At 49.8% G+C, this 15,355-nt stretch overlaps 2 protein-coding genes across 3 annotated transcripts in view; both read left to right on the top strand.

Annotated features, from left to right (window-relative positions):
* Positions 1-4,476, top strand: part of Flcn (folliculin) — a 20,292-nt gene extending 15,816 nt beyond the window's left edge. Inside the window, exons 9-13 of one of the 2 annotated variants that reach the window (XM_021211965.1) lie at positions 273-386; positions 705-828; positions 1,526-1,657; positions 1,740-1,845; positions 3,062-4,476. In XM_021211965.1, coding sequence (XP_021067624.1) covers positions 273-386; positions 705-828; positions 1,526-1,657; positions 1,740-1,845; positions 3,062-3,263 — 678 coding nt within the window. In that variant the 3' untranslated portion in view covers positions 3,264-4,476. The remainder of the gene's footprint in view (positions 1-272; positions 387-704; positions 829-1,525; positions 1,658-1,739; positions 1,846-3,061) is intronic. The other variant, XM_021211964.1, reaches the window with a different exon arrangement.
* Positions 4,477-10,035: 5,559 nt separating this feature from the next.
* On the top strand, positions 10,036-13,235 carry Pld6 (phospholipase D family member 6). The gene is made up of 2 exons (XM_021214041.2): positions 10,036-10,469; positions 12,404-13,235. Exons 1-2 carry the CDS (start codon positions 10,052-10,054, stop codon positions 12,649-12,651), a joined length of 666 nt encoding a protein of 221 aa, XP_021069700.1. The 5' UTR covers positions 10,036-10,051; the 3' UTR covers positions 12,652-13,235.
* Positions 13,236-15,355: the final 2,120 nt, after the last annotated feature.

Here is a 15,355-nt window from a genome sequence, read left to right as displayed (position 1 = left end):
AAGAATGTAATACCTTGATATAGGCAGCAGATGGAGCAAGAACACACACATACATTGAAAACTAATAGTACTAATAACAAATAAATAAATTTAGAAAAAAAAAAAAAAAAGAATGTAATACCTTTGAACCTGGTGATAACTTCTGAAACCCCTGTCAGCCTCTCGCAGGTCACCAGTATCCCTAGAGAGAATTAACTTTCTCTTTGCTGACTGTGGTCTCCTTTATTGTAGAGATTGTCGTCTCTGATTGCTGTGTGCTTGCTGTATTTCAGGTCTTGGGCGCCCCATCTTTCCGTATGCTGGCTTGGCATGTCCTCATGGGAAATCAGGTGGTCTGGAAAAGCAGAGATGTGAACCTGGTTCATTCGGCGTTCGAAGTCCTCCGGGTGAGAAACCTTCCCCTGTGTGCGAGAAGTTATCTGGGCAAGCGCTGGCACTGGCTGATGCTGCGTGGCTGTTCCCAAGTGGGGTTGTGGTGTGGGAGCATCTCACGGCACGTGCGCCGGCTGCCAGAACCCACAAGTGCCTCTCTGTGCAGTGAGGGAAGGGGCAGCGCATGTCAGCAGCATTGATCTGTGACTGCCCCCCAGGACCAGAATTGGGGTCATCTGGGCTGAGAGACCATGGGCACCCTGAGGAGGGAGGCTGTGTGAGCTGCAGAGGGTGCGTTTGTGCCGGGTTCTGAGCCGCCATGTTGTCCACAGGCCATGCTGCCTGTGGGCTGTGTCCGGATCATCCCTTACAGCAGCCAGTACGAGGAGGCCTATCGCTGCAACTTCCTGGGGCTCAGCCCTCCCGTGCCTATCCCTGCCCATGTTCTGGCCTCAGGTGAGTAGCCTCTGTGAGACCCACGCTGCCTGCTGCTCTGAAAGGCTCCCGGATCCAAATCACAGATTCTAGGGCCCGCAAGGACGAGGACGCCCTGGGGTTGCCCGGAGCCCCTGGAGCCATGCCTTCTGTTTGCAGTCGGACTGGTCCGTGCGGAGGTGTTTGGTTGTAAAGTTCCTGTACTGTGTGTCTGTGTGGCCCAGAGCCCTCCAGGCAGTTTCCTTCCATCTCTGGCAAAGGGTCTCAGTCTCCCTGATGCTCTGGCCCTTTAATTCCGTTCCTCATGTTGTGGTGACCCCCAACCATAAAATTACTTTTGTCGTTACTTCACAACTGTAATTTTGCTACTTGTTATGAATTGTAATATAAGTATTTGTTTTCCAGTGGTCTCAGGAGACCCCTGTGAAAGGGTTGTTCAACCCCAGGGGGTCACAACCCCCAGGTTGAGAACCACTGATCTACAGGCTCGAGTAATAGTGAGACCATTTACAGAGGGCTACTTAAGAAAACTTAGATATGTCATTTATGTTCTAGTTTAACTGAGGCAAGAGTTCCCCTGTAACGCAGTTCTGCAGAAGGCATTATGCCCCTTTGCCCACATGAGGCTGTCCCCGATGTCTAAGCCGGGGGTTGGGGGGCCGGCTCGCAGTGGGGTCAAGGGACACTTTACAAGCTAGCATGTGTTTTGTTGCCGCAGAGTTCGTAGTTGTCGTGGAGGTCCACACGGCCACTCGCTCAAACCTCCACCCTGCTGGGTGTGAGGACGACCAGTCCCTCAGCAAGTATGAGTTTGTGGTGACCAGTGGTAGCCCTGTGGCTGCAGACAGAGGTGGGTGCTGCTTCTGTCCCCATTTGTCAGGGCGGGGAGGGGTCACCAAGGCCTCTGCCTCATCCGGTGTTTGTATCCTCAGTTGGGCCCACTATCCTGAATAAGATTGAAGCAGCTCTGACCAACCAGAACCTGTCTGTGGATGTGGTGGACCAGTGTCTCATCTGCCTCAAGGAGGAGTGGATGAAGTAAGCCCCAGCCTTGCCTTGCCAGCCTCCCCAGCCGTGTGTGTGGGGTTGGGGGAGGCAGTGAGGGTAGAGATGCCAAGGGGTGGAGCAGCTTTCTATGGCCGTGGGCTTTCATGCCAAAAAGCAGAATGTACGTGTTTAAAGAGGCCAGGCATCAGGCAGTAGTGGCGCATGCCTTTAATCCCAGGACTCAGGAGGCAGAAGCACATGGATATCTGAGTTCAAAGCCAGCCTGGTCTACAGAGAAAGAGAGAGTTCCAGGACCACACAGAGAAACCCTGTCTGGAAAAAAAAAATAAAACAAACAAAAGAGAGCCCAGGCTGTTGCCTGCGGGAGCCCATGAGAGTGGAGTTAAGATAGGGGTCAGACCCCAACCCTGCTCCTTAGGAGTTTGCCGACGTGGGAATGATCCAGTGTCTCCTGCCCTGGACCCTGTGTCCTAGGAAGGGTTGCAGCCACTGAGATTTGATGCTGGTGTGTGAAAGAGGTGCTGAACAAGTGCCGTTTCTTTCTTTCTTTCTTTCTTTCTTTCTTTCTTTCTTTCTTTCTTTCTTTCTTTCTTTCTTTCTTTNGCCCTGACTGTCCTGGAACTCACTTTGTAGACCAGGCTGGCCTCGAACTCAGAAATCCGCCTGCCTCTGCCTCCTGAGTGCTGGGATTAAAGGCGTGGGCCACCACCGCCCGGCGCCATTTCTTTATCCTTTGATTCCCTTTTGGTTTTGGAGAGGTGGAGGGTGCTAGGTGGCCGACCTGGGCACCTGCTCAGCGGGTGCAGCCAGGCAGCCGCTCTTACAGCTTTATACAAGAAAGTCACTTGTTGCCTTGTGCCTTGAAGCCTTGTAATCTTTTATCAAATTAATTACACTAGTTGAACGTTTTCCTGGTTTCAGATAATGTAGTGAAAAACTCAGGAGCAGTATTCATAAATTTCTCTCTTCTTTTTCGAGAGGGATTTCCCTCCGTGTCTGAGCCAGGCAGGCTTTGAACTTCCCTGCGTTCAAGGAATCCTCCTGCTTCGGTCTCCCGAGTAACTAAGACTGCAGCATCATTTCCTTTTGCCATGGTGGTGGCCTGGCCTTCCTCAGGATGAGCCCCTAAGCCTGGCCTGCTGCAGCTCCAGTGGGGCCCGCAGAGCTCTCCCCGCCCAGAACTTGGGCTGCATGAGGAGAGCTTGACAGGGCTGTGGGTCTGAGTGTCCATCTTTGTTTTCCACAGCAAAGTGAAAGTCCTGTTTAAGTTCACCAAGGTGGACAGTCGCCCCAAGGAGGACACACAGAAGCTCCTAAGCGTCCTAGGCGCATCAGAGGAGGACAACGTCAAACTGCTCAAGTTCTGGATGACGGGACTGAGCAAAACCTACAAGTCCCATCTCATGTCCACCGTCCGAAGCCCCACAGCTGCAGAGTCACGGAGCTGACTCCGAGAACTCCTTCTGGACCAGCTCTGTGGGAAAGACTGCCCTTGGTTTCTAACTGCTGAGGTGAGGCCCTGTCTGAGGAGTGTAGACATATGGCCTAGGCCCATCCTCCTTGTGAGACTCTATCAGCCCATGTTGACATGCAGGGGACACAGAGACAGTGCTCCCTCTACTAAACTGCCCTGTCGGGACCTGACGAGGTGTGTTCTGTGCCTCCTGAGGACAAAGGCTGGGAACTGAGAGGAGTCGATGAGCCTGCTGCCTCTGAGGTTTTGTTGTTGGAGGGTATTCTCATGGGGTTAGGACAACGCCTTCCCACCATTGGAAGACAGCAAGCATCCTGGATCATTTGTCTTTGGGTTGATGACGTCTCAGGTCACGTGCACACTCATGGCCTCTGCATAGCTTGCCGGCGGCCTGTGGATACATCAAAACCATGGCTGTTTTGTTTGTTTTTTTGTTTTTGTTTTTTTAATTTTAGTTTTTGAGTCAGGGTCTTATTCTGTATCCTGTCCCAGTTTAGAACTCTTGGTGTGGCCTCTGCTACTTCCAGACTTGTAGCAATCCTCCTGCCTCCGCTTCCCAAGTGCTGGGATTACAGAACTGAGCCATCAGAACATTACATTGCTTTCTTCTCTGTTGCTGCTGTAGCATTAACCAGCGACTGTAGACTATGACGGTGTTAAGACAGATCGCCTCTCACCATTGCAGTTTAATAAAGACACAGCTTGGAAAGATTTCCTGAAAGCTTTCCCAATTTGTTTTTATAATATCCTTGGTGTTTGTTTATATTTAACGTGAAGACTATGTATCTCAGACTCTGTACAGTTGCAAGAATGTCGAAACACAATAAATCTGTATTTTTGTAAACTGCTGACTACATGTTTTTATGTTAACTACTGTGATGGTTTGTATATACTCTGCCCAGGGAGTGGCACTATTAGGAGGTATAGCCTTGTTAGAGTAGGTGTGTCACTATGGGTGTGGGCTTTAAGACCCTCCTCTTAGCTGCCTGGAAGTCAGTATCCTGCTAGCAGCCTTCAGATGGAGAGGGAGAACTCTCAGCTGCTCCTGCACCATGCCTGCCTGGAAGCTGCCATGTACCCACCTTGATGATAATGGACTGAACCTATAAGACAGCCCCAGTTAAATGTTGTCCTTATGAGAATTGCCTTGGTTGTGGTGTCTGTTCATATCGATAAAACTGCTAACCAAAGCAGAGGTTGGTACCAGGGACTGGGGTACAGCTGGGATAGGCCTGGTCTTGCTCTTGTTTGAAAGAACGTGAATTTTGAGATTTTGGATTTGGAAAGCCATGGAATGCTTTAAGTGGGGCTTAGTGGGCCAGCCTAGTAGGAAATGGAAGGCAGTGGTGCTGAGGGTCTCTTGAACTGTGTAGGCTTGCTGGCCCAAGAGGTTTCAATAGAGAAGAACTTTAATATGTGGATGAAAGACTGTTTTTGTGTTGTTTTGGTGAAGAATGGCTTTTTGCCATTGTCTGAAAGACTGCCTAAAGCTAAGGTAAAGAGATTTATATTGATTACATCCACAAAGGAAGCCTAAAAAAAGCCCAACAGAGCCTTTGTTCTCTGGTTAACTCTGATGAAGAGCATTTTGAACAAACATAGCAAGTTAAGAAAGAAAAAATGCAAAATATATACTTTGAGTATTAAAGGGACACCAGGAAGTGCAATGGAGCTGAATCCTGTGTTCAAGGATATTAAGGGAGTAGTGACCTTGGGGCAAGAGTCTACACAGCTAAATTTAGGTCCAGACATGATGATACAATCCTTTAATCCCAGAAGGCAGATCTCTGAGTTAAAGGCCAGCCCAGAACAGAGCAAGTTCTAGGTGAAGAAAAACTTAAATCCAGGCTTGGTGGACCATGCCTAGGTGAAGAAAAACTTAAATCCAGGCTTGGTGGACCATGCCTTTAATCCTAGGGCTTCGGAGACAGGGATGCAGATTTCTGGGTTCAAAGTCAGTCTATGGAGCAAGTTCTAGGACAGCCAAGCTTAGGCAGTGAAGGAGTTGGAAAATAGAAAGTTGGTGATAATGGAATAGAACAAGGGTGGGTATGTTCCAGCTCCTGCAAGCAGCAGAACTCGGCAGCTTTGGACACATGGCTCTGGCTTTAGAGTCCAGAATAGGTGGGACTACTGGAACAATAGATGGTGGTCAGCTAGAACTAAGGAATTAGTGGTGATTAAGAAGAGACCAGCACCACTGAGGTGAAATCTTTCTGGGAAGTGTTTTCTGAGAGCACAAAGAAGCTGTGTTCCAGAGATAGCCAAGGTTGTACCTCTTGCTGCAGTTGTATTTGGTAATATGTAAGAGTCACCCAGGTGGAACTGGTTTTGAAGGCATGAAGGGGTCATGAAGAGCAGCTGAGGCTTGGCACTGTGAGAGGCCCTGGAAGGCATTGGTGAAGGTGCAGCATCAGTTGCAGTTGATGGCCCAGGACTGAAGGAGTTATACAAAGGAGCTGAGGCTTGGCACCATGAAGAGAGCCTATGAGAGGCTATTGGTGAAGCCTAGTTGCAGCAGAAGACCCCAGTGTATTGGAGATGCCAGTACCATGGGATGATCACCAAGAACAGCAGCAGCAGTGGAGTGGATCAACCTGAGCTTAGAGTGCTACGNAGGGCAGAGCTGGAGAAGTGACATCAGACCTTTGGAGGAGCCCAGAAGATCATGTGTGGATCCCAGACTTTGAAACAAGAAGTTGTAACGTTGAAGTTGTCTTGGAGACCCAAAGATGTTTGAGGTGCCAGAGCTGTGGGCTATCTGCTGAGGAAAACAGGGAGTGGAGCCAGCCCAGGAGAAAGCAGTTTGTTGCAGTCAACAAAGATGAAAAAGGAGTTGGAGTTTTTGAGGACCACTTTGACATCAGCCATGGAGATTCAGGGTTTGGAGTTTGCCCAGCTGGTTTCCTGTCTTGCTTTGGGGATTACAGTTAAGTGATTGGATGAATCTCAGAAGAGACTTTAAACTTTGGACTTTTAACATTGTTGAGACTGCTATAGACTATGGGCATCTTTGAAGCTGAACTATATGTATTTTGCATTATGCTATGTTTAGGCATGGTCTCCATATGTTTGAACAAGTCTATTGGGGCCAGATTGTGGAATGTGATGGTTTGCATATGCTTGGCCCAAGGAGTGGCACTTTTAGAAGCTGTGGCCCTGTTGGAGTGGGTGTGGCCTTGTTGGAGTGGGTGTGTCACTGTGGGTGTGGTGGTTTTAAGACCCTCCTCCTAGCTGCCTGGAAGCAGGTATTCTGCTAGCAGCCTTCAGATGATGAACTCTCAGCTCCTCCTGCACCATGCCTGCCTAGATGTTGCTATGTTTCTGCCTGGATGATAATGGACTGAACCTCTGAACCTGTAAGCCAGCCCCAATTAAATGTTGTCCTTATGAGAGTTGCCTTGGTCATGGTGTCCGCTCACATCGATAAACCACTAAGACAGATACTATCAATCAATCCAATTCCATCGAGGAGATGCAGCTGTGTGTACTGAGTGTCACGTGTACCAGTGGGGCTGAGGGAGGCGTCGTAGGGTGCACCTGCAGGTTCAGATGGATTCAGACACTGGACAGTAGAATCTAACATGGCTTGCATTGTGCTTGTGCTCCACTGTTAGCAGGGCTGAGCACAATGGCTCAGCTCAGTCCTATAATGGCATCTCTCGAGGGCTAAGGCTGCTTTAAGTCTGAGACCATCCAAACCAGGCTATGCTGCAGAATAAGACCTGTTTGTCTAATGGTGCCCAACTTCAGGAAATAGGTCAGTCTCTGCAGATTAGAGGGAAGTATCAGGAGCATGGGTATGAGAGGGTCTCCTTAAAACGAGGGGGTGTGCCCCATCGAGCTCAGCGTAGGAAGCCATGCTGGCCTGGGTGGTCCTGGAGGGATGAAGAAAGTGATGTCTAAGTGTATCTTCTAGGTTTTGGATCAGAGGTCGTCCTGTCTTCCAGCATGTAACATTCCCTGAATCACTGTCCTGTGTTCAAAGCCTCTGACCGTCTGCTATTTCCACTGGAGGAACGCAACCCGAGGCAGCTCTGAATTCATCTCACAGAGAGCAAAACTTGCTGCATCATTAGGGATAAAAGATATGATGTTGAGTGTGGACCACTGTGGACCTGCTCCTTGAAAACAGTATCATCTGTAAGGATTGACTCAACGATTAGAACAAGCGTGTGGCCGTCATGGGTTGGCAAAGCTTACTGTACTGGGCATGAAATCCCTCCTGTAGAACACTGGGAGTGTGCTTGGTTATTCCCATAACCACCATGAGACTAGTGAAGCAGTGGGCACTTCTCCTCAGGCATGTCCGGATTGTAGCACGCGGGGTCGAGTGCTGAGTGAGACTGCTGACCTCTTCCCCCTTAGCAGGCTGCATAGCGCATCTCCTGGAAACCTGGCTCTTTTCCATTTTGTTATGTGTATGGCGGTTTGCCTGCATGTGTGTGTGTGCATTGTGTACTTGCCTGTTCCCTACAGTGGCTACTGGATCCCCTGCAGCTGCAGTCCTGGGTTATTGTGAGCTGCCGTGTACATGCTAGGAACTGAGCTCAGGTTCTCGGGAAGAGCAGTGGTGCTCTCAACCCCATGTCACTCCTCCAGATCCTGGGTCTTTTCGAATAGTTTTTTGTTTTGAGAACTGCCAGCCTGAGCCTGCTTCTGCCCTTGGGGTGTGCAGGCACCATTGCACACCGGGTCAGACTGGAAGGATGGAGCCACCCACCGGGCTGGGTGGGCTAGACAGGAAGTGAGTGCAGGAGAAATCCCCTTCTCCAGAAGCAGTTTTCAGTGAAACAGCTCTGTCTAATTGGAGGTGCACAAGGGCTATATAGACCTTGAGAGTGGGTAGGGATCTGGGGACAGGTGTGTGTGTGTGTGTGAGTGTGTATGTGTGTGTGAGTGTGTGCGTGTGTGTGTGTGCGTGTGTGTGAGAGTGTGCGTGTGTGTGCGTGTGTGTGAGAGTGTGCGTGTGTGTGTGTGTGTGTGTGTGTGTGTGTGTGTGTGTGTGTGTGCGTGTGCGTGTGCGTGTGTGTGAGTGTACATCATTGGCCCGGACTGAGGAGCTGAGAATACTTCATCTGCATGAAGAGGAATTCCAGGCGCTCACTGGACAAGTCCTGACAGGGCGACAGGAAGTTTAATCTGTAATTTGGCCACCAGGTTCCATGATTACCTCAGGGATGGTGGAGGTGGGGGTTGTGAGGCTTCTGTGCGCTGGGACTTGGGAGCCCAGAGCCCGGAGGAGGCAGTCAGTCCCAAGCCCTGCTGGTTTCAGGGGGAGATTCTCAGGGTTCACTCTTGCTCTGTGCTGGCTCCCCCAGTTCCACAGCCTTCCAGCTCCACAGAGAAATTCTTATATGAGCTTTCTATCTGTGTCACCTGATCCCTTAATACCCCCTTCCAATTCTCCCCTTGTCTCCTGCCCTCAAATTCAGAGGGTCTCTCCTTTAATATTTTTGCATGCACTTACCTATGTATATAATATATATGTGCACATGTGTATACGTCACCAACTGAGTCTATTTAGCTCTGCTCATATGTACAGCTACTTGGGACTGAATAACCTATCTGGGAGCTTGTTTCTGGAGGAAACCAAGCATCCACTTCTCAGTAGACACTGACCACCTGTACCTTCATCGAGGGTGGGGCTGTGTGGAATTTCTCTGTTTACGTTCCCATGCCAGCTGGTGTTGTCATTATGTTGGTCTTGTTCAGGCAATGGCTGAGAGTTCATGAGTGAGTTTCCCCTGTCTAGGACACACTATTTAACACTGGGTGTCCCGAGCCTCTGGGACTCTTTCTTCCATAATGCTTAGTCATCGGTGTAGGGGTTACAATGCAGGTGTATCAGTTGGGGTTGAGCCTGATGCCCAACCTCATAAGCTGGGAGCTATCGCCACAGCTGCCAAGTCTCAGCGTTTCCATCAGTCATGGAACTCTGTCTTCATCTGTTGAAGTTCTTTGATGAGGGGCGAGAGCTGCACTTATCCGTGGATATAAGTTTTTAGAAAACAGAAATGATTTTGGCCTAGGAAACTGGCAGTAAATGGGTTCTTCCTGCAGGCCTGTGGCTTATCCATTCCCAGGTAGTTGGTTATATTTATAGTACCATTCGTAACTCCTCCCTGTAGACGGTACAAATCCACAAACAACATGGTAATTGAAGAAAATCCCAAAGCAAATCCCATTAAAATCGGAGAAGGCATCCCGCTCTCCCCATTTCTTTTTTTTTTTAAATTTATTTATTTATTATATGTAAGTACACTGTNGCTGTCTTCAGACACTCCAGAAGAGGGCGTCAGATCTTGTTACGGATGGTTATGAGCCACCATGTGGTTGCTGGGATTTGAACTCCGGACCTTCAGAAGAGCAGTCGGGTGCTCTTACCCACTGAGCCATCTCACCAGCACCCCCATTTCTTTTCAATATGATGCTGAAACTCTAGCTAGAGCAGTCAGGTAAGGGAAGGAAATTCAAGGGAAACATATAGGAAAATAAGTCAAATGAAGGTGCATGTCTTTAATCCCAGCACTCAGCAGAGGCAGGCAGATCTCTGAGTCCAAGGCCAGCCTGGTCCACAAATGAGCGCGCATTCCCCAAGGGCTCTTTGCTGGCTTGGGTAAGGTGTGCAATGGGTAGTTTAGCTCCTGTCTGGGGGCGGGCCCCCGCAAGGGGGCGTGGCACACCCGGGGTTGGGGGCGGGCTGGCACGTGGTGGGTGCGCAAGCGCTTGGTGCTACGGCTGACCTTAGAGGTGGCGGCCATGGGGCGCTTGAGTTGGCGGTTGGTGTTCGCGGCTGGTGCGGGCCTCGCGCTGGCCCTAGAGGCACTGCCGTGGCTGATGCGTTGGCTGCTGGCTGGGCGGCGGCCACGGCGCGAGGTGCTTTTTTTTCCCTCACAGGTGACCTGCACCGAGGCTTTACTGCAGGCCCCAGGGCTGCCCCCGGGGCCCTCGGGCTGCCCGTGCAGCCTCCCCCACAGCGAGAGTTCACTGAGCCGCCTGCTGCGCGCGCTGTTGGCCGCCCGCTCCAGCCTGGAGCTCTGCCTCTTCGCCTTCTCCAGCCCGCAGCTGGGGCGTGCAGTGCAGCTGCTGCATCAGCGCGGGGTGCGCGTGCGGGTCATCACCGACTGCGACTACATGGCCCTCAACGGCTCTCAGATCGGTCTGCTGCGCAAGGCAGGTAAACCGCCGCCGAGGGTGCACACTGGCAGAGGGGCTGAGGACTTATTTGATGCCCCTGCCGACTTTGTCCAGAGCAGGTAGTATTTCGGGGAGAAAGAGAGGCAGGCAGGCAGAGATGAGCGGGCCAAGGAGCCAAGGTTCATAGTCTGTTATATTCCACGTCTGGGCTCCCCATGAGTAAGGTATGTGGCAATTCCCACCAGTTTCCAGGCTCTGACCTTGACCTTAGAGGCGTGCTTAGACTTAATTTCTGTGATTGTTCTAGTCTGAGATGGCTGACATAAGGCATGGAGGATAAAACTTAAGTCAGTTTAAACCCAGCCAACACCGAGAAACCCTTAGCTGTGTGACCATAGGGGAGTAGGAGTAACAGCGTTGATTTAGTGAGTTTCCCACTAGGCTCTGTGATCATTGGACCCTACAGTGTGGCGAATACTTGCGATCACCTCTGGGCCCACAGGTATGTCTGGCCAGCCTGCAGCTCTGCCCAGGCAACAGACACTATCCTCCTGTGGCCCTTGTCTGCCTTCCTTCAAGTGGTTGGCACTGGAGGAACACACACCTTGACTGCTAGATCCCTCCATTACGCAGGAGTCAGTGCCCCCATGCCCCACCCACACACCTGCTTAGCCTAATCATTGTGCCTACAGTGGCTGACAGGTTAGGGGAGCCCACAGTGGCTGACGGGTTAGGGGAGCCAGCCCTTGGGAGATGTCCGGGCTTTGTAGGGTTCTTGAGGCTTTTTGCACACAGCCTGTTTCTCCACATCCTGGGAATGGTGTAGCCTTGGAAACGAGATCTGCTTCCAGATCCCTCCTAGGGAAGGAAGGGCGCCACAGCACTGACCTATTGTAATATCACTCACGTGGGCAGAACAGAAGCACCCTGTTAGTCTGATGGCTGCCCCCTGTCCCCTTACTGGCAGTCACAAAGTGACCTTCAGCCAGGTGATCATTTTGGTGGTGGACAGTAGGTATCAGGCATGGATGATGTCAATGTATTTAGAGTTTGGAGAGTCCTAAAACCTCAGATTTGGAAAGAACCAATGCCATCACAGATAGAACTTCCAACTATTTCCAACTTCCAGTTGGCCAGTTGGTTCTGGCCACAACTGGCTGAGTTCCAGATTATTCCATCAAGTACACCGTGTACCAGTATTTGGCACCACCAGGTGTACAAACACATAAATCAGAAGGGTCTGGAAGACTTCACAGAGATCATGTAGGGAGCGAGTGGCTAGGATAGCCACAGAGGCACTGCAACTGCTGGAGAGGTATCAAGAAGGTCCAGGTCCAGCAAGCATGAGGTGCTCAAGTCAGGAACTAGCTGCTGAGGTCTAACTAAAGCAAGAGTCCTCTGACCTAAGTTGAACGGCAGTGTGGTGGGTGCGGCCAGGTTTGCTGTGAGCACAGGAGATGGGTGGAGTAGGACAGAGGCTGAGGAAAGGCAAGGCCGGACATCACAACTAGTGTGTGCAGGGCCTGGGTTTCATCCTAGCATCCCTGACAAACTTACCCTCCATAGGAAGAACAACTCTGGTGAGGTCAGCAGGTTTGGATGTGGCACAGTCCTTTCGGCTAGGGAGGCACCCTGGGAGGTGGTGGTCAAGTTAGCCAGCCATAGCCAGTGTGTACTCCCTCCCTGGCTAGGCTTTTGTCCTTCAGCTTACCCATTCCAGGGAGGGAGTGACAGGACATGCCAAACACCTGACTTCTTCCCCGCAGGACTGTGAGGTAATATTTAGACTTTAGGCTTACTGGGGCTGGTATGGGTTCCCCAAAGGTGATTGGACAACAGACTTGGATTCTCTCTGTAATCTCAGTACCACCCTGTGACAGCCCCTGGGTGTCCTTGTCTCTAACACAGGACGTTAGCAGGCTTGGGGACAGCTGCGCCTGGGTGGGTGACATAAAGGCTGCCTTGGCTCCACAGGTATACAGGTACGGCATGACCAGGACCTAGGCTACATGCACCACAAGTTTGCCATCATCGACAAGAAGGTGCTCATCACCGGCTCCCTCAATTGGACCACACAGGCCATCCAGAACAACCGGGAGAATGTCCTGATTATGGAGGACACAGAGTATGTGCGGCTGTTCCTGGAGGAGTTTGAGCGCATCTGGGAAGAATTTGACCCCACCAAGTACAGCTTTTTCCCCCAAAAGCAGCGAGGACACTGACCCTGCTTTGGCCTACTCCTCCTCCAGCCTGTTCTCGTGATGTCCCCTTTCCTGGCTGGCTGGGGAGCATCCCCAGCAGACGTTAGGAAGCAGGCAAGTGTTGGGCAGTGCTGCAGGCTACCCTCGATAGGCAGCATCTTCTCCTGGGCATCACCAGACACGCCTCAGAGCGCACTGGCTCTTGTCTCCCTGCAGTGTGTAGTCGCTGGGGGGCACTCCCATTGGCCACGCCTGCAGCTTGCCCAGGCTTGGCTTTGCTTGTCCATGCCCCTCACACATAGAGCCAGACTGTGGACTTGGGAGGGACCTCGACTCTAGCCCTGTGGCGGACTCAGTGCATTTACTCGTGGCTTCTTGCTCAGTAGTGGATCAGAAGCTGACGACAAAGGGAACCCCGGAGGTAAGCAGACTGCCCAGGCTGTTACCTCAGCTCTGCTGGGCACTGACAGGAGTCAGAGGAACAGCTTCTCACACCTGTGACATGAGCTGCAGTTTTGTCATTGTTCGTGCTTGTGTGCACGACAAGCTCCATGTGGCTCCTGGCATGTCTGTCCCTTAGCTTAATAGCGGATTCTGCACAATGCATGTTTTTCACTTATTTTTTTTTTTGGGGGGGTGGGGTGGGGAGTGTCCCACTCTGCAGCCCTGGCTAACCTGGGACTCTGTAGACCAGGCTGGTCTTCAGTTCAGGGGTTGGCTGGCTGGGTTTGCTTCAAGCACTGGGATTAAAGGCGTGCACCACCAGGCCCAGCTGTTTTCACACTTTTTAACGTTCCTTTTACTTAGTGTTAGACAAGTAAACTTGATGTTGATTTTCCAAAAGATTTAACAGAAACTGAGGACCCTTAACTTCTGGCATACTTCAATAAATATTTTCAAGTATGAATTGCTACATGTCTACCTTAGCCTGCTGCATTCAGATATGGTTACTCTCAGTAGAATAGCTTTGTTTCTACAGAAATGTGTGAAGACTGATGAAGTAACATCACCTTAAGCACTGGGCTACAGTATGTACCATCATGCCCACTTCTGAGAGCTGTGAGGGAGTCCATAGTACACTTGGACATCCATCCCACTTGTATCAGCACCGTTAAGATGATTTCCCTAACAAGTGGTATTAAACCCTTTGTTGAAGATCAACTGACCATTCATTTTAACGGCTGTGTATTGTCTCACCGTGGTAATGCCAGTCAACTGACCATTTTAACAGCTGTGTATCGTCACCGTGGTAATGCCAGCAGCTGTCTAGATGAGTTTTGAGAACTGGCAACATGAACCCTGTTTCCAACACATTCTTATTCTCTTATATCCCTGTGTGAATCTTAAAATGAATACATTCATCAATCATCACTGGCAAAAATTACAAGGTGTCTAGGGCTTTGATAGATATGATGTTGAATCTGTAGACTTCTTGAGTTTTCTGTTCCTTGGAGATATATATATATATCTATATATATATACACACATACATATATATATATACACACACACACATATATATATATATATATATATATATATATGGCTTTATCTTTAATTTCTCGATGCTTGTAGGTTTTTTGTTGTTTACTCAAAAATTTATTGGGCAGCTAAGAGATCCAAGGCATGTAAACATTAAAGAGATGAGGTATGTACACTCATAAAGTAGAGCTATGTCTTGGAATCACAAGAGTGAAAGAAAAACACCTTAGGAAGATAAGAGACTGCTTCTAGCCTGAGCAGTATGGCTGGCCGATCTGGAGACAGGATTTGGATTAAAGTAGAAGCTGGAGGTCTGGATGATCAATGGTGCCAGTGTGAACTGCATGTTTCTCCCTCTGCTCTTTCCCATCTTTGGGTCTGATTTTCCAGTAGTGCCCTTAGTTGTTCAATACGCTTATTCTATACTTACTTGCATTTTCTCTTAGTCTACAGAACTAGGTCTTTTTGGTGTTTAAAGTTTTTATCTTGTTTTGCTTTGCTTTCCCTTCCTGTCTTTTGAAGGATTTTTGACCTTTTAATCTTGGTGTTGATGGGTCCCAAGTATTTTCCATCTGGTTTGATTTTTGTTCACTTGGCTGGAATATCTATCTCACAGCAGTGTTTGTAGTACGATTTATTACTCATGTTACTGTAAATGGAATTACTTAATTTGTTCCAGTCTTCAGAACTACTGTGTGGAAATACAACTGAGCCTTGTATCCTAACTTGCTAAGTTTAGTAGTGCTAACTGAATGAAAAAGTGAAAAAAAAGGGGGGGAGGACATGCCTAAAATATGGAGGAGAACCAGGCCAAGAATGGTCTGTGGACTAAACTGGACCCCGAGAGAAGAGCAAGTGAGCGAGAGAGGAGCTCTTGACCAAGACTGGTGGTGGCCTGAGACCAAAAGATTCATGTAGCCCAAATGGCTGAGTTAAGTAGGGATCAGGCTTTAGGAAGCAAAGTGTGGAATCCAGTTCTGGGAAGGAAGATTTTGGGGGTAGGGGGCGTGGTGAGAAGAGCTGGGAGGAGCCACAAGTACTGAGGGCTGCTGGGAGAGCTGACCAGCCTCCGCTCTGAAGTGTTAATGTGTTCCTCAGCAGTTTGTCCCGCAGACCTCATTTAAAAGGAACAGCTAGTTGTATTCGTTCAGTCAGGGCCTCTTTCTCAGGCGGCACCCTCAGCTAGATCCTGTATACCATACTGAATGGAAATGGTCAGTCTTTCATTACTGAGTGCAATGAG

The sequence above is a fragment of the Mus pahari genome, chromosome 14 (assembly GCF_900095145.1).
Source record: "Mus pahari chromosome 14, PAHARI_EIJ_v1.1, whole genome shotgun sequence".
NCBI classification, from domain to species: Eukaryota; Metazoa; Chordata; class Mammalia; order Rodentia; family Muridae; genus Mus; species Mus pahari.
This window is presented reverse-complemented; position numbering and strand designations above follow the sequence as displayed.